This window comes from Columba livia, chromosome 1 (genome assembly GCF_036013475.1).
Source record: "Columba livia isolate bColLiv1 breed racing homer chromosome 1, bColLiv1.pat.W.v2, whole genome shotgun sequence".
Lineage (NCBI taxonomy): Eukaryota > Metazoa > Chordata > Aves > Columbiformes > Columbidae > Columba > Columba livia.
Window position 1 is genome coordinate 119,005,322 of NC_088602.1, and position 21,363 is coordinate 119,026,684.

General features: G+C 42.5%; 2 protein-coding genes across 8 annotated transcripts in view; one reads left to right on the forward strand and one right to left on the reverse strand.

Annotated features, from left to right (window-relative positions):
• CYFIP1 (cytoplasmic FMR1 interacting protein 1) overlaps positions 1-6,101 on the forward strand; it is an 80,945-nt gene extending 74,844 nt beyond the window's left edge. For all 5 annotated transcript variants that reach the window (XM_065075051.1, XM_065075029.1, XM_065075045.1 and 2 more), the window contains 5 exons: positions 603-675; positions 1,597-1,691; positions 3,248-3,486; positions 4,427-4,574; positions 5,042-6,101. In XM_065075051.1, coding sequence (XP_064931123.1) covers positions 603-675; positions 1,597-1,691; positions 3,248-3,486; positions 4,427-4,574; positions 5,042-5,206 — 720 coding nt within the window. In that variant the 3' untranslated portion in view covers positions 5,207-6,101. The remainder of the gene's footprint in view (positions 1-602; positions 676-1,596; positions 1,692-3,247; positions 3,487-4,426; positions 4,575-5,041) is intronic.
• A 1,864-nt stretch (positions 6,102-7,965) lies between these two features.
• Positions 7,966-19,953, reverse strand: NIPA2 (NIPA magnesium transporter 2). 3 transcript variants are annotated; one of them, XM_065075127.1, is made up of 8 exons: positions 19,676-19,953; positions 16,935-16,991; positions 13,683-13,743; positions 13,129-13,351; positions 11,412-11,468; positions 10,573-10,663; positions 9,848-10,008; positions 7,966-8,948 (listed from the first exon to the last, which is right to left on the reverse strand). In XM_065075127.1, the coding sequence occupies exons 4-8, from the start codon at positions 13,265-13,267 to the stop codon at positions 8,311-8,313; spliced, it is 1,086 nt and encodes a 361-aa protein (XP_064931199.1). In that variant the 5' UTR covers positions 13,268-13,351; positions 13,683-13,743; positions 16,935-16,991; positions 19,676-19,953; the 3' UTR covers positions 7,966-8,310. The 3 variants fall into 3 exon arrangements, with proteins under 3 accessions (XP_064931199.1, XP_064931202.1, XP_064931210.1); XM_065075130.1 differs by lacking the exon at positions 19,676-19,953 and adding an exon at positions 19,313-19,337; XM_065075138.1 differs by lacking the exon at positions 16,935-16,991 and having other exon boundaries at positions 19,676-19,908.
• Between the last annotated feature and the right edge of the window lie 1,410 nt (positions 19,954-21,363).

The window sequence follows — 21,363 nt, forward strand, 5'->3', positions numbered from 1 at the left end:
ATCATGCATCTGCTTCTGGTCATCTCTGCATTTTCTCTGCACGTATGGCATCCAAGAAGGAGCTAGGAGACATCTGTCTTCCTTCCTCCCATCCCTGAAGATGTAAAATACTTCCTGAGAGGTGGTTCATTGCTGCTGTTGTGTGTCTCAGCCCTCCTGGTGGGGAGCTGTGCCCGCAACAATTGATAACAGGTTGTGGGAATAGCATTGTTAAAAATAACCAAGCAGTGAGTCACCTTCTTCACCGCTCTGCTTGTTTGCGCAGGAGCCGTCTGCCGCTTTCACACTGAAATTACTCGTTCTGCATTAGTCTTTTTAATAAATACGCTGTCCTTCCCAAACTGCCAACTGAGGGTGGGAGGAGGGCTGCTGGAAGTTATTTGGGAATCCGAGGTAGCCTGGTGAAATCAACTTGTCTCTGGGGAGCGATCCCATGAGGAGAGCGAGGGCTCAGAGCCGCTCTGTGCGGTGGCAAGGGGTGCTGGCTGCCCCCGGGTGCTCCTGCCACAGCATCGACATGCTTTTGGAAGCCCATTTTGGGGTTCTGGTGTGGTGTGGGGGTTCTTCAGTCCTAAACACCTCTTGTTTCCTTTTCGTTCCAGTCCCTAGAGGAGGTGTGTGACCTGTTGCACGCGGCACCGTTCCAAAATATCCTGCCCAGAGTCCACGTCAAAGGTACGGGCCAAGTGAAAACACGCTTTCCACTTTCCTGCTGCTGCGGTTTCAGGGACCATCCCCAGCCATCCTTTACCACACCGCTGTTAATTAGAGGATGGAGGTAACAGATTTGGGCTTGTTTGCCTGGCTCAAAAATAAGTGCTTCCTGCTGGGGCTCAGTGCAAATTGGAAGAGGAGGAGGAGGAGGAACGCTGTGACAGGGAGAAGTGGGTATCGGTACCCAGGGCAGTATTTTTTTCCCCTCATGCTTCTCTTCTTTCCGTGTTGCTGCTCTGTCTCCTTTCCTTTCTGTTTCTCACTGCCAGAGCAGCTGATTTGTTCTGCTCGGAGAAATCATGTCAGCTAAAAATCTTTGAGTATACTTCCAGACTTACCGTAGCTGCTTGCATCTCTGCATAAAACTAACCAGACCATTGTAAACAGTGTTTTCCCATTTGCGGGAGAACATCTCCTGCTTGCCAGTGATGGGAGAGTGCCAACTGCTTTTTTTAAGCTGTGCTATACACAAGATTCCACCCTCATTATATGGCAGCTTCTAGAGTCAAGCATTTTATATATGATAAGGACAAATTAGTTGGTTTAGTACAAGTGGGACTCAAATGTATTAGCAGCAGCAGCATAATAGGGTCCTATATTAGGTCTTCAATTTAGCTAATTAAATGTGGTTTACTACAAATCCTTGGGGTTTTTTTGTTTGCACATACAATGCAACATTTTAAAATAGAAATATGTATTTTTCTAAAAGCTCATTGAAGATTAACCAGCTACTTAGAACTATAAAAATGACTTACCAGTTTTCTACTACATTGAATGAAGATTTTGTAAAAATAAGAATTTTCTTGCATCATTCCAATTTGTAGAATTGTCAGCTCCTAATTACATGAATCAGTGCTCTTTTTTTTTGTTTGTTTCTTTCAGAGGGTGAAAGACTCGATGCTAAAATGAAGAGACTAGAATCGAAATATGCTCCACTACATTTGGTTCCTCTCATTGAAAGACTGGGCACACCCCAGGTAATCTCTCTCATTTGTGTTAGGGGCAATTCAAGAAATTTCTGAGCACTAGGAAGCCTGTTCTCTCACATGTGCTGCTAGCTGTGTCAGAACATCAACCTGCTCATCCAGTAAAACTGTTAAAGCTCAGAAGTTTAAAATATTTTATACTGAGGTATAGGTGACATGTTTTGGGGAAAATGCTGATTTTTATGTATGTTGCTATGTGATGCCCGCTCAGCATAAGGTCCAGTCTGGGGAGTCCTAGTGCCGATTCCACCAAAAGCAATCAGTTCTCTTGTGCACATACATATACTTTAAACAATTTCTTCCTCTTTGAGCCAGGTGATTGGAAACACTTGGAAAATAAGCTGCCATTTGAGTTGAGCTCTCCTAGAAACACAGTGACCAAAGAGAACCTTCTTGAACTGCCTTTGCAGTTTCAGCACTGTTTTCTGCCAATGTGAGGGTTACATTAATTCCCTGCTAACCTTAGCAGTTTGCGGGCAATTGAGATGTGAATAGTAGAAGCCAAGAGCAGAGTGCTCTGGAGCTGACCTCAGACTGCTTTTATCTTCAGACGTGGGATGGCACAAGCTGGGACAAGCCCTAACTGGCATTGCCATCTCTGGATGTTTTGTCAGAGCCTGTTTGCGCTGGATGTTGAGCTTTCCCGTCTCTGACAGCAGCAGCTGAGGGAGATGCACAGGAGAGTGCAGGCAGGAGCTACTGCCTGTGCCAGCAGCAGAGCACCAAACTCTTTGGTTTTGTTTTCTGCCTCAATTCAGGCAAAGAATTCTTTAAACTTCCCTGGGTCTAGCCCAGGATTAGCATTAATGCGGTTGGTGTTATTTACTTTCTAAGCCTGTCTGCTTGAAAAGGCTTTTATAATTTTCTCTGAACATTTTTTCCACTGAACTGAATCACAGGTTAGTGGCTTTGGACCTCACTTAAAGTCAGGAGAAATATCTCTTAGAATAAACCAAAAAGGGGCAACGAAGCTGGTGAGGGGTCTGGAGCACAAGTCTGATGAGGAGCAGCTGAGGGAACTGGGGCTGTTCAGCCTGGAGAAAAGGAGGCTGAGGGGAGACCTTATCGCTTTCTGCAACTACCTGAAAGGAGGTTGTAGCGGGGAGGGGGTTGGTCTCTTCTCCCAAGTAGCAAGTGATAGGACAAGAGGAAATGGCCTCAGTTTGCGCCAGGGGATTCAGATTGGATATTAGATAAATTTTCTTCCTGGAAAGGGTTGTCAGGTATTGGAACAGGCTGCCCAGGGAAGTGCTGGAGTCACCATCCCTGGAGGGGTTTAAAAGATGTGTAGATGAGCTTCTTAGGGACGTGGTTTAGTGGCGGACTTGGCAGTGTTTAGTTAATGGTTGGACTTGATAATCTTAAGGGTTCTTCTCTAACCAAAATGATTATATGATTCTAAGTGAAACTGAAAAACATGGTTTGGTTTTGTTTGTTTGGGGTGGTTTTTCTTTGTTTTTTGTTGGTTTGGTTGGTTGGGGTTTTTTTAAGTAAAGTCTTGTGGTGTTTTTTACCAGGATTTTGCGCTTTCTTTCCCTCCACCTTAGCAAATAGCAATCGCAAGGGAAGGGGACTTGCTGACCAAAGAACGCCTCTGCTGCGGCCTGTCCATGTTTGAGGTCATCCTGACGAGGATCCGCTCCTTCCTGGACGATCCCATCTGGCGCGGGCCCCTGCCCAGCAACGGGGTGATGCACGTGGACGAGTGCGTGGAATTCCATCGCCTCTGGAGCGCCATGCAGTTCGTCTACTGCATCCCCGTGGGAACGCATGAGTTCACTGTGGAGTACGTACAACCGCGCTGCACCGGCAGGCGACAGCGCTGGGCTTGTCCTGCCTGTGGCTGGCAGGGGGGCGTAGAATGGAGACATTTGAGTGCCATTTGAGTGACATTTGCAAGGGCAAAAAGAAGGGAAAGTGCTGCCATTGCTGGGAGGAGCTCATAATCCATGAACACAGATATTATTGTATCTGCAACAAAAATAACCCTCAATTTTAAGGATTGCCAGCGTATTATGAATGATCTCAGGACAAACAGGCCCTAGCACGCATCTTTCAATAGTGGTCATACCCCTACGGATGCTGCGCTTAAATAAAATAGCTGAACATTTGTGCACTGATTTCTAAGAAGTATATTCTCTGAATGAAGGGCAAGACTGAGCATTTGGAAGCTAACTTGATTAACACGAGCTAACCAGGAACTGTAGTTCTTGGTTTTGTGAGTTTTGATAATATCCTTATTATTGAAAGTCTGTTGAGATGTAATGTGCTTTTCACTGAGCAGTTACAGAGGCAAGAGCATAGCATATTTGCATCCTTCCATGCCTGCAGCCCAGAAGAGCAGAGGGGTGTTGAATTCCCACTTTGTCTCCTTTGAACGTGTTATTTTCTTTGAAAATGGAATGTGATGCCACTGGAGTCTAGTGGGGAGTACATTTTTTTTGGAGTAACTCCACTTTGTGTAGAGCTGGGGAGGGGGCTTCTGTTTGGTTTTTTTGGTTTTTGGGCTTGTTTTTTTTTAAGTGTCCCTTTGCATTGCATGTGGTATCTGGAAAAAGAACTTAATTTACTAGAGATTCTGCAGTATTTTCTAGATTAATGTCTAACACATCCTAGAATCATACATATGTAGTTTAATGCAATGGCTGAGCACTGAGCGTTTCCCGTGGATATGTTTGTGAAGATTTAGGCGAAATGCCCTTTCTGTGGCGTGTTTCCCGTTCCAGGCAGTGCTTTGGAGACGGCTTGCACTGGGCTGGCTGTATGATCATCGTGCTTTTGGGACAGCAGCGTCGCTTTGATGTGTTGGATTTCTGCTACCACCTACTGAAAGTCCAAAAGCATGATGGCAAAGACGAGGTTATAAAGAATGTGGTGAGTTGAAAACGTCTGTTCTGTACTTGCTGTAGTAATGAAGACAACGACAAATCAGAGCTGTTCGTACTTGGATCCAGTGTAGATGCAGCAATCGCTTTTTTCGAGCGAAATGCTGAAAATGAGGGCACCAGGGATTTTAGGACAAAAGATTAAGGCATTAGTACTGGATCTGAAGGCTGGTCAGTGAGAACTCCGATTTCCTGAATACGTGGGATTTTCTTAATGCTTCCTGTCTCATATATGTGCATTCGGATTATGACCAGGCTGCTGTAAATTGCCCTTTTTGTACAAAAAGCACTGTCAAAAGCCAAAACGCACCTTGGATTTTCCCCGGATTGGGAGTGGAAGGGAAACATTTGTAACTTGCCTGGGAAAGGTGAGGTAACAGCATTTGCTGCTTTTGTGTTTAAGGCTTTTTATCTCCAAAGCTAATTCCCGTGTATCTGTTTTTTTGATGTTTGCAGCCTTTGAAGAAAATGGTCGAGAGAATTCGCAAGTTCCAGATTCTGAATGATGAGATAATTGCTATTTTGGACAAGTACTTGAAGTCAGGCGATGGAGAGAGCACACCCGTGGAACACGTGCGCTGCTTCCAGCCACCTATTCACCAGTCTCTTGCCAGCAACTAGACTTCCCACCTAACCATACTTTTTGCAGCTATTTAAGTTAAAAAAGTATGAGAAAAAAAACCAACCAGCAAAACCCAGACAGTTTTAAAGAATCCTCTCAGCTGCATTTTTCAGTATGCCTGTGCCATTTGAGTGGTGCGCTGTCCTCTTCACTCTCCAAGCACAGTAACTGTATACAATCCACTTATTTTTCTAGACTAAAATTTTATACACTTTGATTAAAAACCTGCGACTGTAAAAGATTTTTTAAATCTCTTTGCATTCCTGTACTGAGGTGGCCATTTTAGACTGGACTGGCTTAATTTCCCCCTGAAGCTATCAAAATAATAGCTGCGGAGGATAAGAAACTGGGGTCTGTAGAATAAAAGATTTAGAAATCAATTCCTAATGGTCTGTATTAGAGCATTAACTGCTTAATTAGCCTTTATTAAAAAAAGAACCAACCGACTCTGCTGGTGCTTTGTGAATAATTTTTCTACTCCTTTGATTATTTTTCCTCTTTGCAAAACTATTCTCTGAGATGAGTAATTATGGAAATGAAGGCTAATTAAGGTGATTGATTGTTTCAAAGTTCTCTAACATGGAAATGACTGATAGTATCCTGGTCTTTGTAAAAGGCGGTAGTTTAACTGATGAGAATGGCAACTGATTGCTTTTTCCTAGTGAGAGCTTCTAACACAATTAAGGTTTTGGTTGGCGATACATACCTATACATGTTTACAAGTGATAAAGAATTCTTGTTTACGAGAATCTCAAACACAGCGATCAGGTGTAAACTAGCCCAGTACTAAGCTCTAATACTGTTAATCATGATTTACTTATGGAAAGTATTTGTTTAATTACACTTACTGTATTATGCAAACAGCACATCAGTAAAATCGTTTGTAAAACTTCAGCAACTGTAGAAGTTGAATTTCAAAGAAACCTGTTCGGACAGAAGGTGCGAACTCCTGCTTGCTGACTGCAGGATCCTAACGGAGCTTTTCAGCGGGCTGTTGGGATCAGCCCAAGACAAATGTGAGTTAAGACGGCTGGAACAGACACAGATAATTACAGGTTTTACCTGGGATTTCTGGAAACATTACTTGGTTAACTTTTCTAACCCTTAGTGCCAAACCAAGAAGCCATCCCTTTGAGAATCCATTTTTCTCCCTTTCCTCTTACTAGTTCACAGCTGAGTTACATCTCTTCTCCTGCTCAGCTCTTCTCAGATGTTTCACAGCAGAAATAGCCCAGTAATGGGCAGAAATGAGCATCTGACAGAGAAGGTATGGACTACATGAGGAAAGCGTAGGTGCCAGCCTCACAGGGAACTGGATTTTTGAGGAAAAAAGAAACAAGGTGAAATTCCTCAGCAAAACAGAGGACAGACATGTCAATCTGTAGACAAATTTCCACCACCACAGGTTTTTCCCCCGATGTCTATGCTTGCGAGCTGCCTTTCTGGGGTGGTCCCCATCATGGTAGGGATGCAGACAGGACTGCCTGCTATGGGGGAGACAGAAGTATGAAATGCTCATGCTTTGTTACACCAGCTTGTTGCATGGTTTCTTTTACAAGGGGCTAAAATGCAAGTTTTCTTTAAGAAACATTCCTTTTTTAGTTCTCAACAGAGGAAGAAGAGGACTTCTGGCCAGCCAAACATTTCCCAAAGCTTCAGGCTTCAAGTAAGGAAATGAAAAAGTTTCTTCATTTGAGGTAATCATTGGTTATGGGATAAAAGTCTCATGCACCTGAGGCTTTGGCTTAGCACTGTGGTGCAGAAACAATTAATAAAGCCTGGGTTTTTATATTTAAGAAATATTTAACTAATCGTGGTGTGAAGTAAATTGTAATTCTTACCAGTTAACTGGGAGCAGTAAGAGACTTAGTCACTAACATCTTAAAACTTCTCATGCTAATACAGACTTGAAGATTTGTTTTTTTCCCCAGTAGCCAGTATGGATTTAAAAGAATTCAAACATCAGACCTTTGTTTTGCATTTTCAAAGGTAGCTTACTGTTTTTTCATTTTCAACAGGATACTAGACTTTGAGTTAAAACATTTAACTACTCCGCCTACCAAAAAGGAGAAATGCAGCCACAGAAGGCTGCAGAAGGCACAGAGGGCATCGCTCTTTTAATTACAAATTCTCTCTCTTATCAAAACCTGCGGGTCTGGGGAACAAAGCATCTATAAGGACATAAAGCAATGGACTCCACTGTATGAAACTGTAACCTGCTCTTTGGCTGGGCTGGCACTACACACAGCAGTCAGGAGTGCAGTGACACCTTGGCCGTTTTGCTTCTGCCCCGCTGCCCCCCAGTACTGTGCTCGGTGTGGCACAAGCATCAGGGGCATGTGGCTCCCTAACCCAGCAGTGCTGACCCGGTGCCCCTCAAAATTAAGTTGAAGTTCAAATCCCAACCTTTAACCAGACTTTAAAGAAACTTTTTCTTCCTTGGCCCCTCCTGCAAGTACAACCTACCAGAGGAAGGCAGCAGAGTTTGTTTTGCAGGTAAGCACACCATGTGACAAATTACAGCAGCAACCAGTTCCAAATAATTTCTAAGCTTCCCATCTACACTGGAAGTGCTGTTATAAAAATTATATTGATTTTTATTTTCTGCCTTTGTGAACCTAAAAACTTTTAAGCAATGACATTATATCCCACATTTTTTACCCTTTTTTTTTAGTGCAGCTCATGTTTTAGTAGGGTTACACAGTCCCTCAGCCTTCAGCCAGGGCACAAGTACAAAGGATTCAGGTTCACTACAATCTTTTTACCACCAATGCAGAAATAAAGCAATTTATTTTGGAAAAAAAATGTCATTAGTGCAATACATCTTAAAACAGAAGAATTAAATGAAAATATTTACACATAAGTTAAGCAACAAAACCAATTGTGGTCTGAGGTCATTTTAGTATTTTTTTAAAGTAAAAATAAGGCAAATAAAACCCCCTTCAGCATCCTTTACCCAAACTGATCAATCAAACTTAAAAATTAACGATTGTCTACACATACTGTTAAAAAGTACATGATTTTCCAGACAAGCTCAGACATTTCACAGCAGGAAAAAAAATTCCAGAGTTACAGAATTGTTCTTTTCTTAACACAGATATTTTCAGAAGGCTGACAGGCTACCATTTCTCCTGGCTGCAGGACTCTCAGTAGATTGCATTTCACCTAGACAGGCAGAACTTTCTTCATCGTGATTTAAGCAGTCGTACGTGCTCAGCAAAGTCCCGTTTGCTGCTCTATCGTCTTTCCGCAAAGAGAGGGGCAGATTTGCGAGGGTGAAGTTAACATCTTTGAAGGCATGCAATAAAAAGATCCCCACAATAATAGTCAGGAAGCCACTGAAGGTGCCAATAATGTCATCGGCCGCCATGTGCTGCCATTCCTTGAAGAGGATGGCAGAACAAGTTAAAACAGATGTTGTGAAGATTACGTAATATATTGGAGTCACTATCGAAGTGTTGAATATATCCAGAGCCCTGTTTAAATAGTTGATCTGCGTGCTCACACAGACAACAAGGCTTGGCACCAGAATCCAAGACAAGGGATGTTTCAGCACTGGTTTTCCAGCAAAGAATTCCTTTATAGCGATGCCCAAACCTTTTACACAGGAGACTGATAACGCTCCAATTACAGAGCAAATGGTTATGTACACAAGAATGTTGGTCTGTCCATGACGAGGTCCCACCACAAATATTAGAATTAAAGACACAATGACAACAAGAGTTGCGAAGACCACAAAACCTGTCGTTGGGCAGAAAAAAAAGAAAGAAATCCTGTTACTGAGGTACACTATCAAAAGCATCCTAGAGGTACCAAGAATACACATGAACAGTGTGGGTGGCTTGGCTTAAACAAAAAAGCTGAGGATGGTCCTCATCACTCCTCCAATAACAGAGCTGAAATGATTTTAGAGTGAGCCAGCTGAAGCAAAGACTGAACCTCAGGCACAGTTTATTACCTTTACCAGTCTATCAGCAAGACATCTACAGGATTAGATTGCTAAATTGCCCTACACAGAGACTCACTGAGGTGTAGATGCCACTGGGTGCAGGCTTGTCTCTGAAGGCTTCTGAAGGAGGTACGTTTTGGCAGGCTGCTGCATTCATCAGCACATTTCCAATAATCACGTAATTCCTTAAAACCAGCTTTTTAATATCTCTGTGCTGGCTATTTCCTCATGTTTAAAATGGGATTTGTCTTTGCATGGGTAGTATTTTGCAGGTGTGTATTTGCAAGTGCCTGAGCTCCCATGTAAGCACAGGAGCGAGCCTTCAGGATTACATGTCTCAGCAGACACCACAGAACCTACTTTACATTTTAAGGTGAGCTCACAGTTGGGCTTAGAGACTGACACACTTCAATTAAAATCTATATAAGTTGTGTTTACACAACTGTGCTGCTGCATTGTTTAAACTGTCATCTCAGTGGTTCACATCAAGACACCTTGTTCAAGGCCAGACAAGTTCACTGGCATCATTGCAAAGCTCCCTATGGAATTATGTCACAGAATTCAAACCTCTACTTCATTCAGACAACATGAAGCAGACAAGGGCTCTCCCCCCAGACTTGAAAGCAGCGGTAATGAAACTATAATGAAGAAACAATGGGCTGAGTACATATCAAACCAGCATTTTTCTTACCTGGATCACCTAGTTTGTGGGACATTTCATTCAAAGTTTCTACTTCCTCCTCTTGCGGAGCATGAATTACCATCACAGTTGATCCCAGTATGCTTAGCAAACACCCTATTTTTCCATGTAGATTAAGTTTTTCATTTAAAAAGAAGGATGACAGAATGGCACTAAGAAGAAATAAAAATAATGCACCAGCAAACATGGAATTAGCAACATCTCATTAATTTGCTCATCAGCCTACAGGTTGCTTAGACTATACAGGTCACTCGCACACACAATGCGCAGCTTAAAAATAGCTACGTAGTTGATTTTCCTTTTCGAGATACTTGCTATGGGCAGATCTACCTGTTAGTATCTGGCATCTCTCCCCAGAACCCCTTTTTTATGCTGCCTCCCAAAAAACTATCTAAGCACTTGTAAAAATGGTATTTTTAATATAAAAATCTTTACTTAGCAATGAAAATATTACTCTGTTGTATACAACATGTTTCTGAAATGCAGAAGATGACAGATTTTCACAGACTGAGGTGTAGATGCATTGCTAGGACCCTTTTATCCATAGTCACTTCACATGTGGAGAGCCTTGAAGTTACTCCTGATGCTTATAAGCACTCTTCGTTTATTGTTAAGAACCAACCACTTTTATTAGAGCATATTTCAGTGACATATTTCTAAATAACTATTTCACTTCTCTCTCTGAAATCACACTGCTTTCTGTTAGTGCTTCTTACCTTACAAGAACACTGAGAGCTCCTAAAGGAGTCACTAACGTAGCTGGTGCAAAAGCATAGGCAGCAAAGTTCGCTACTTCACCAGCTCCCACTGCAGAGTAAGAAGAAAACGAAAAAAATATAATTAGGCCATTTTACACAACAAACCTGTGAATCGGGGCAAGTGTTGTTGTAAAAACAAACCTACAGTAAAAGAACACTACAAAATTCTAATTATAGCATTCAGCTAACAGTACGAGCAGAACACCCCCCACCTCCCCTGCTATTATATTTTAAAAACATGCTGGGGGGGCTACAAGAGGTATTAAAATTAATTCAGCCAAATTAGAAGGTGTTTTATTCTGGTGTCTATGTTGCTGCTCCCCAGCCTGCCAACTTAAGTCACATCTGCATGGAGACATCTGCAATTGCAGGACACAGGGCAATGTACACATTAAGCCATAGTTACTTGAACACAACCAGTAAGTCCAGAGTTTAAGCAATGAAAAAACAAACAAACAAGTTCATCCCCAAATATACTTCCCTCTAAAGAATCCTGTGTATCTAAGCACTTCTCTGCTACGACAAAAAAAAGAATGCATATGCTAGCAAAGAGGTACAGAAAGACCAATGTCTGCCTAGTTCCACTGCCCAATGAGGGCAGTTAAATCCATGAAAGAACTTCCGGTGTGAGAGAAGTTATATTAAAACTATTAGAGCTGCACCTGTCAAATCACCACGTAGCATTACGATCCATTGTAGAATCCCCATCTCGCTCCTTTTTTGTAACCATTGCTGCCATCTGTGGCATCTTTATTTATTTAAATTATAGAATGCAGATTATATATTTGATTACTTACTTGAAAGAAGTCCAGCCCACCACAGCCACTCCTTAAGGTATGCATGACCACCTTGACCTAAAATTGAAAGAACGTTTGCTACTCCTTTAAACATACATTGACAAAGCATAAGCTGTCACTGATAACATCACCATAACATAATTTTTGCAGCCCATGCCCTTAAAAACATGAGCAGCCTTTTGATACTTCAGCTTCATAGGTAGAGGATTGAAATAAACATCTTTGAATTTATGATGTGCATATGCTTCCTACAACCTTGAAAACTAGTTATTTCTTTTGTATTAGAAATGGTAGCGATGACCATATCTGCATTACCCTGAAAGCCAGTTCTTTCAACTCTTTGTACTGACATGACAAGTCAAGTTATGTGACTCTTAAGAGTGCAATTTTGTGGAAATGAAGTGTGGCTTATGTGATTGATTATAGGTAGAAATGTGTGAAACGTAGTCACATCTTTCCATTCCAAACCAGGGAGCATGAATCACGTATCTCAATATCAACGATCTTTTAGAAGCAGCGGTGACAGGTACTGAAAGAAAAATATTCAGATTCAAGTTTCTGAGTCATCTGAGGATGCTGCAACCACCCTATCTAAATCTACCCTCTTTCAGTTGAAAATTATCGCCCCTTGTCCTGTCACTACAGGCCCTGATAAAAAGTCTCTCTCCACTTTTCTTTTAAGTTCCCTTTACAGATTGAAAGGCCACAATAAGGTCTCTCCAGAGCCTTATCTTCTCCAGGCTGTACAAGCCCAACCCTCTCAACCTGTTCTCATCACAGAGCTGTTCCAGCCCTCTGGTCATTGTGTCCCTCGTTCTGGCCTGTCTCCAACAGGTCCATGTCCTTCTTGTGCTGAGGACTCCAGAGCTGGACGCAGGACTCCAGGTGGGGTCTCACCAGGGCAGAGCAGAGGGGCAGAACAATCTCCCTCAACCTGCTGGCCACGCTCCTTTTGATGCAGCCCAGGATACAGCTGGCTTTGTGGGCTGTGAGTGCAATTGCCGGGTCATGTCCAGTTCTTCATCCACCAGTAGCCCAGGCCCTTCTCTGCAGGGCTGCTCTCAATCCATTCACAGCCTAGCCTGTATCTGTGCTTGCGTTTGCCCCGACTCATGTGCAGGATCCATGAGGTTCTCACAGGCTCACCTTTCCAGCCTGTCAAGGTCCCTCTGGATGGCAACCCTTCACTCCAGCATGTCAACAGCTTGGTGTCATCTGCAAGCTTGCTAAGGATACATTCCATCCCACTGACTATGTCATTGATGAAGATATTAAATAGTCTTGCTTCCTCTATAAAGAGGGGCACGACTTACACGCAATTATTACATGTGATTTTTAGTTTTCTAAAGTGACCTTTTGACACTCTAACACAGTTAACGTTCTCTTAAATTCACTCATTCAGGAGCACAAATGTAGTTAATAGTGCTGCTTCCAACTTCCATTTGCAAGTACAATTCAGACATAACTGACACGTGAATGAATCCTCCAACAAGTGTCCCTAGAAGGCATTACATGCAAATTAAGTAGCATGTATCACACAGAGAATTATCTGCATCTGACACCAGAGGAAAAAAAAACTACAACACATCAGCTATACGTTTTAGGTTTCATATACCTGTCAACGAGCAAAATAAGTCAAAACAAGATCATAAGTTTAGTAATCTTCCCTTGAACAGCAAAACTTAGATGTTAGCAAATTTCTTAAACACGTATTTACCTGCTCTCATGGAGCCTTTCCTAGCTAACCGGAGAAGGCCTTTCTTTTTGAGGATGAAACTTCCCCCGATGAAAATGCTGGAACTCATAGCCAACACCAGACCGATACAGAAGTCATATCTCCCACGAGTTTGGCTCATCTCGTAAACTACTAACTACTGTCACATTGATCAAGGAACAGCAGAACTTCTGTTACTCAACACAGGATGATGCAACACTGAAACCTGGGCAAAATAAACACATCAGAATTAAACTGGTAGAAACACACACTGTATGGGGAAATCCTCAACAACTTGTGTGACTGGCTCTCCTGCAAATGGTCTCTGCTATGAGCAGCTAAATAAAAAAGGCAATCTACTAACAGGTCTGAACACCCAGAAGGAAGGGCTTCTGACCTAGCATATAAAAACTGAAACACAAACAAATAAAAGTTCTTTGAAAAAAAAGAGCTAAGGAAAACGTGAAGATGTGTCATTTGTTTTTCTTTTCACTAAGTACACAGATCCATGCCCGTCACACCATGTAACTGACGATACTGAGCAAACAACTACTCACATTGAAATCAGTTTGTAAGAGACTCTGAGAACAGCCACAGCATTTCTTCCACGTAAACTCACTAGAAAAATGAGAGAGAATATTAGAATGGCTGTTTAATCATACAGTATAGTAATTTCCCTAATGCAAACAAGCTTGAGATATATGCATGTGCACTTATCCTCTAACCAACAGGGAAATCTGAAACAAGAAAGAAGGTATCTATTCTACAAAGTTTCCCATACCTGCATGAAGCATCTTTTCAGCTTAGCTACCTCTGTATAGTATGAAGGGAAATGAAAACCACTTTTTAGGCTTCGTTTCAAGACAAGTGATCATTACAACAGTATAGAGAACTGTTCAAGAGGAACTTCGCATACAGTGCGGATGTAATCTGCATGCATAGAACTGACATGTGTAGCTGCAAAGCAATAGCAGGTACAGTAAATTTTACACTTCAGGAAATCAGTAGTTTAATTATAACCCTAAGACTGAGTAAAAGAAAAGGAACTAATGAGTCGTCATCAAGAAAAAAATATTATATTTGGAAATTTAAAAAGAAAAATAAAATCACAAAATGAGCAGTTTCTGGAATAAATACTCCTCTCACGTTTCAGCTTTGGGACATGCCAAAGCTGTCACATCCCAGCAGCCAGGGCCACTACCAAGTTCTAAACAGGAGAGAAGGCAGAAAATGTAGAAGTTAAACAAAGCTGGCATCGGGTTTAGTTGGATTTGCTGTATTTCTGCAAAGTTTCTTTAATCAAATTCACATCTGATTTTAACAAAGAGTATTTCATACATTCAAGACTAGCAGGTTAATGGAGCAATAACAGTTTGCCTCTCTGATACCAGAGATGTAATGAGGGGATGAGACTTTCCTATCCACAGAAGCTACAACACTTACAACACCTTGAAGAATCACCCACTTATGAACTGCCTGTGGATCACCTGGTATCGTGAATCATAACTCTCAGCATGCAACAGCGCAATGACAAACAGAGGGAATGTACACAGAGTCTGAAGGTTATCTGACAGGGAGAGACAGGGAAAAAGCTTTCTGAAAAAAACCTGTAGGACACAAGCAAGTCCAGATTAACCACAGAGTTTGTCTGCTTATTTTTAAGATGTAACTGAGAACCATCACAAATGCTGATAAGATACAGACAGAATGGTTGGGGTTGGAAGAGACCTCTGGAGATCATCTAGTCCAACCCACCTGCTAAAGCACGTTCACCTAGAGTAGACTGCACAGGAATGTGTCCAGGCAGGTTTTGAATGTCTTCAGAGAAGGAGACTCCATGACCTCTCTGGGCAGCCCGTTCCAGTGCTCTGGCATCCTCAAAGTAAAGATGTTTCTCCTCATATTCAGATGGAACCTCCTGTGCTTCAGTCTGTGCCCATTGCCCCTCATTCTATTGGTGGGCACCACTGAAAAGAGTCTGGTCCCATCCTCTTGATACCCACCTCTGAGATATTTATAAACAATGATAAGATACCCTCTCAGCCTTCTCCTGGCTGAACAAACCCAGCTCTGGTCTAAAACACAAGAAACACTTGTCTTTTTTCTCAGAAGTCCTTTTCTCCCACAAACGGCACATACAGAGTGTTCAAAAGACGTTATATATTTACTGTAACAAGTAAGCCCTCTATATATTCAGAAACACTAAAAGCGGTGTCATGAGACAAAATAATATTTTACATTTAAAAGCAGCAGATAAGCATAAGTAAGCATGAGAGTTATCAGCCAAAGAAAATCAGTATCACTTCTACAAGTTGTTGTATGGAAGCAATATTTATAGTTGGAAAAGTAAATACATTGGATTGTTTCAACTTTGCCTACTTAACCACCAGCCTTTAAGAGTTCAGTAAATATTTTTTTCTCCTAGAAGTAATCTAAATATAAGCTAAAATATTTAAGTGGTAGAATTCACAAATTTGTCTAAAAACTGATCTTCTTAACTATGAACAGGATCATGTCACTAAGCTAAAAGGACCTTGACAGGCCGTTTACTTCAACCCTTTGCCATGTACAGCATAATTCACTGCTGCTCCTCATTACAGATAATTCAGCTAAGCTTCTCCCAATAAATACTTAGGAGGGAAACTTCACAAACACCAGAGCCACACTTTGATGCTGTTAGGAACTCTTGTATCTAACCATCTTCATCTAAATCACCACTTTGACTACCAAAGCCCATCATATTGCCCACTCTGGACTTGGAAAAGATACGACTCTCTTCATCTCTGCACCCACATCTTAACATTACTCTGCCAGTTAGGTGCTCAGCACTTCCTGCTGTGCCTAGGTGGGGTTTTTTTGGTGTGTGGTGGTGGTGGGTTTTTGTTTTGTTTTTGTTTTTTTTTTGTTTTTTTGGTTTTTTTTGGGGTTTTTTTTGTGTGTGTGTGTGTGTTTTTTTTTTTTGTTGTTGTTGTTGTTGTTGTGGTTTGGTTTGGTTTTCCCCCCCCCACAATGAAGTCCAACTCCCAAAGCTGCATACAGTATTTTAGCTGAGTTATTATTACTTCTGCAACACAGTGGAAGACTAATACTTCTTTTCATATGACCCAACATGGTTGGTTTTCGTAGCTCTTCCTGAGCAGTCATCTACTGTTGACTCATCTTCAGCTTCTTTATTAGTATAACTTCCAAATTCTTTTCTACAAAACTACTGTTCTCTAAACTGTATTTGTATAGCAAATTATTCCCACCTGGGTGTAATAACTTTCTTTTACTTCCATAAAAAGCATCCTTTTTTTTTCCTGGAAGTGTTTCCTGAAAATATGTATCTGAGTTTACACACTGGCAACCTTTCCCTGCTCAATGCCATTAATTATTTACTTGTCCTTTCAGCCAGATCACCGATATTAAACAGCACAAGACCCAGACATGATTCACACAGAAGGACATTTAAATAAAAGTCTGTTTTGACAAGAGATTAGTAATAGTTATTCCAGGTATGTCCATTCAGCACCTTTTGAACTGGTCTGTGGTATTTTATTTTCAATTCTGCTTATTTACAAGAGCTTCACGAGAAGTTTTATGTTTCTAACACTGAAATAGAGCACCTATTTACTGCTCTCCTAGCCATAAAGCTTTTCATGGAAGAAAATGTTGCTTTTAACAAATACACATTGACCATTACGTGTCACACTATTATGTGTTCCCTTCTTCATTTCCACAGGCATAAAGCCACAAGAAACAGAAACACTCCCTAACAAAACAAATTCAAATGTTTAGTGATAAACTTTTAAAAGGCTCATTATACATACCAAATTTGTTCTGATATCCAGGAGCATTCACTTCTTAAATATTTCAACGTTAGTTTTCTAAAATATAAGTTAAAAATAACATTTATTGGCATTTTAAGAATTAGGCTTAAAAAAATATGTTCATCAAATTAATTCCATTTTCATGCATGACACACAAGATTGTACACTGTCTCATCTATGCTTTAAAGAGGGATAGAACTTTTGTTTTAAAAACACATGAATAACAAAGTAGTGCAATTTTAAATTTGATCTTCCTTAGGTATGTCTCACCTGAAACACTACAGTTATTTCTTCCCTTTGCTTTTAACTTCAGTTATCAAAGAAACTAACTTGCAATCTAAACTATTCTTTAGAAGGTAATGTGCTAAAGTTGAACTTAAATACTATACTACTCCTTTCAGTTTTGTTCTTTAACTTAAGGCACTTCTATTGCAAAAACTTTATATAAAGTTTTAATTATTGACTTGGGTATGGTGAATTCTCAGAGGATATTTATATGCAGAACTCTGGAGAAGTGGGGAGTATGACACACAAATATTCTCAGTAAGATTACTAAAATCCCCAAAATACATCTAACTCCTTAATTCAAGTCTTCCTCAGTTATGTTCTGTCTACTCATGAACATATCTTTCAAGCACAGCTATAGAGAAAACACTGAAAGGACAGATATAGTACTAAGATAAAAGAATTGTTGGTTTGAAACTTAGTCACGTACATCTCTAAAAGGCCAAGATGCACGCATACAGTACCCACAGATTCTGTACACGTTTTTTAGCAAAGAGTACCTTCAATTTTGCACTGTAAGATACAGTTTTCCAGCTTTGTCAAAGTTAAATGGGTTTGCGAACTTATAAACTTTATTATTCACATATTACACAGGAAAGGTAAAAATATTTAACTTCTTTATATATTGTTATAGATATGCATATATATATATAATGTAATGTTAGAGGAACTAGAACAAGTACTCAGAAAGCAAAACATACATTAATAGTTCTAACGTTGCCTATTTTAAAAGTTTTAGTTAAACTGTGGGGAAACTTATCCTTTATAGCAGATTTCTACCAATCAAGTAAAAGCAACAAGCATTCCATTTTAAGAAACTAGGAGAAAACAGGAAAAATGCCACACTAATATTTTTTTGTAATCTTATTCTTTGTATTTGCTATTTGTAGTTAGTCTCTTCTATAAAAAGATTGCTCTTCAATTACAGCATTTTCTCATAAAGCTAAAAAGTAACTCCACTAAAACACAGTGCTATTAATTAACTAAACACAAACTAAAGACAGTGCTTTATAGCTGATACTGTATTGACTGTTATTTCCTGGAAGTCTATGAGAACAGACCCAAGATAAGAGCAGATGACATGACTTGCTTCATCTTTGCTCTACCTAGGACACTAGCTCCAACCTCAGTAAGATGAGTCACCAGTACCAGTTGACTGAAGCTCTACCTTTACTATTTAAGATAGGCAGTTTCAAACTTGAGATAAGCCAGTTAGTTGGAGTCAAATCGAGACATCAGCCCCTGTTTCTTCATTTACATGACTGATAATCTGTTATAACCTGCTTTCTATTTGCTGGGATTTTGTCCTGAGAATTAGTAACTTTACCAAAAGCAGAAATAGTGTAACACTGAATTCCAAATGCAATGCTACTGATAAAAAGTTATGCAATAATTTCCTATCAACGAACTCATTACCTTTCGGGGTAAAAAAACCTAACTGTATACAATGAGGCACATCAAAAGCATTTAGAAAGAGCCAGGATGACTTAAGTCTATTATGTTTTAACTAAAAATAATGTTAAATGTATTGCTGGAAAATTAGAATGTTAACAACTTAAAAAAGATTAGGGAAAAAAAAAAACAGAGACTAAAGAGTCAGACCCAGTCTATACAAGAATGAACATAAACCATCATTCTGAATATAAATTTAAAATTCCTTTTTTTCCACCTCAAACTAAAGCACTGCCAGGGCTCTGAAGTTCCACTGAAGTCGATCTGGAACCATGCTGCACCACCCTCAGCTGAACTCAATCCTGAGCCAAACCGAAGACGAACCAGTCTAGCTACCCGATTAACAACACACACACTCCATTAAAAAGGACAACAGCTCTGGAGCTCCGGCACAACTAGAGTACTGTAACTTGCCAATGCTGTCCAGCCAGAGAACCTAACAAACATCCAGATTGATTTTTTTTTTTAAAAAAACCTTGGCCTCCAGAGCGCAAACCACCGCAAGTTTCCCATTACGAAGACGCCACCACGGCGAAAGTCTCCTCGGGCTTCTGCAGCCAGGTTCAAGGCCCAAAGCCGTGACAGCCGCCCACCAACCGCCCGGAGGAAGCGCGGCTCGCCCCGGCCTGCTCGCTCCTCACCCGCAGCGCCCACCGCCAAGGACCGTGCGCGGCCCAGGGAGCGGGGAGGGAGGCGGCACCAGGCAGCAGCCGGAACAGCCGGGGCCCAGGGGCGGCGGGGCTGAGCGCAGCCCGGAGGCGCGGGCAGTGTCCTCCCGGCGGCGGGGCGATCGCTCCGGCCGGGCGGGCCGCGGCCACACGTGGGCTATTGGACGCACCGCCCGCCCGCAGACACCGCCCTTCCCCCCCCCCGCGTCGCCCAGCGACCCGAACGCCCCCAACCGCCGCCTCCCCCCCGCCCCCCAGCCCGCCCTCTGAGAGGCCGGCCGGGCCCCCCGCCACCGCCCCTCGGCCAGCCGGGCCCCCTCCCCGCGGCAGGCTTACCTGCGGCCACCGCTCCTCACATCCCCGCCGGGAGCGGCCCCGCGGCCGCCGCCGCGCACGGACGGAGAGGAGGAGAAGGGGGAGGCCGGAGCGGGCGGTGGGAGGGACCGGTGCCCGCGCGGTCCACCGCCATGAGGGGACGAGGGTGTGTAGGGGGGAACCGGCGGCGGGCAACGACGGCGGCGGACGAGCGAGCGCAGGCGGTGTCCTGTACCCGGCCGCCCCTCTCCGCTGATCCCGGCAGCGCCCGCCGGAAGGGGCGCGGCGCGGCGCGGCCCAGCCCAGAGCGAGGCCGCGGTGGGGCGGGGCGCCCCGCCCGCCTCCACGGCTCCTCCCCCTTCCTTCCTTCCCCCGCGGGCACGACCGGCGGCCGCGTCTCCGCGGCGCCCCCTAGTGGCCCGCCCGGGCCCCTCCGTTCACAGGGCAGTGTCGGGACGGCGGCAGCGCGGGGCGAGGGGGCGCCGGCGCCTTCACCGGCGTCGTGGTGAACGGCTCTGCCTCCTCCAGCGTCAGCCTCGGCTTTTAAAATCCCCCGCGGTGGGTAGCGGACCGTGTGTGACCGCGGCGCTGCTCACCTGCAGCCGCGCCTGGCTCACCCCCACGTGGCACCCCCGGCACCCCCGCCAAAATCCAACTTACCCAGTTGTAACGCGCTTGAGAAAGACTTATATTGACAAACCGTATGCAATAAGGGAAACTGACATTTACAGCATTGGGTAAGTGGCATGGTTTATTTATTTTATTCAGGTCACGCACTCTTCCTGCACGCTTTACAACCAAAAATGCTTTCATCTTGTATGACGTATAATTGGTAAATATGGTTAGACAAATACTTCTGCTCAGCTTCAACCATAACAAGCTTCAGACTCGGAGGGCTCTTCAATTTCTTCAAAACCCTGCAAGTGGGCTCCACACAGCTGCCATGTGATGTTGGGTGTGGATAACCAACACTGCCAATATCCATGGGATGGCTCCACATGGAAGGTGCAACTCTGCCTTTTCAAATAGGACGGGACTGTTTTGTCACATTCCTTAATGAAAACAGTTCCTACTTCTTTATCCTCCTTGTCTCAGGATTTGTCGTGACGTTATCATAGTCTGCACAAGCAGCTGCTTTGTTTTTGCTGGACTTGGAAATGAAAGCAGAGACGCAATCTTGGTTTCCCCCACAGGACACCCATAACCGAGCTATTCCTCATCACATTACCTGCTGTCGTCTTTCTCATTAACTGAACTAACGTGGTCCTTCACTCTGCCACGTAATCCCTACAGTTTCTAGGCCACTCAAAGCTAATAGATAAATTTTAGGTCTATTTTATTCCCTAAGGTAACATTATATTTCCCCAGTTTAAAACCAGTCTGGTATTTATGACATGAAGTTTTCCCTTGTGAAGTAGTTTCCACACATAAATACATACACAAGCTAAGAAATTCAGTTATCACCTATGTAATTACACAGTAGGAGGCTGGCTTTTCTGTGTTTTACAAGATACCAAAGCTGCGAAGTCTTTGAAAAAGTTCAACAACTGGTGAAAAGGGTTCCTCAGATGGATTAAAAAAACAAACAACCTAACAACTGTATAAACTATAAACAGGGCATCTAAGTACCGATATTTAAGACAATTCAAAGTTTAAAGGGGCTAAAGAAATGAATGTGGCTGTGATCATGCCAAATGCTGGAAACATAC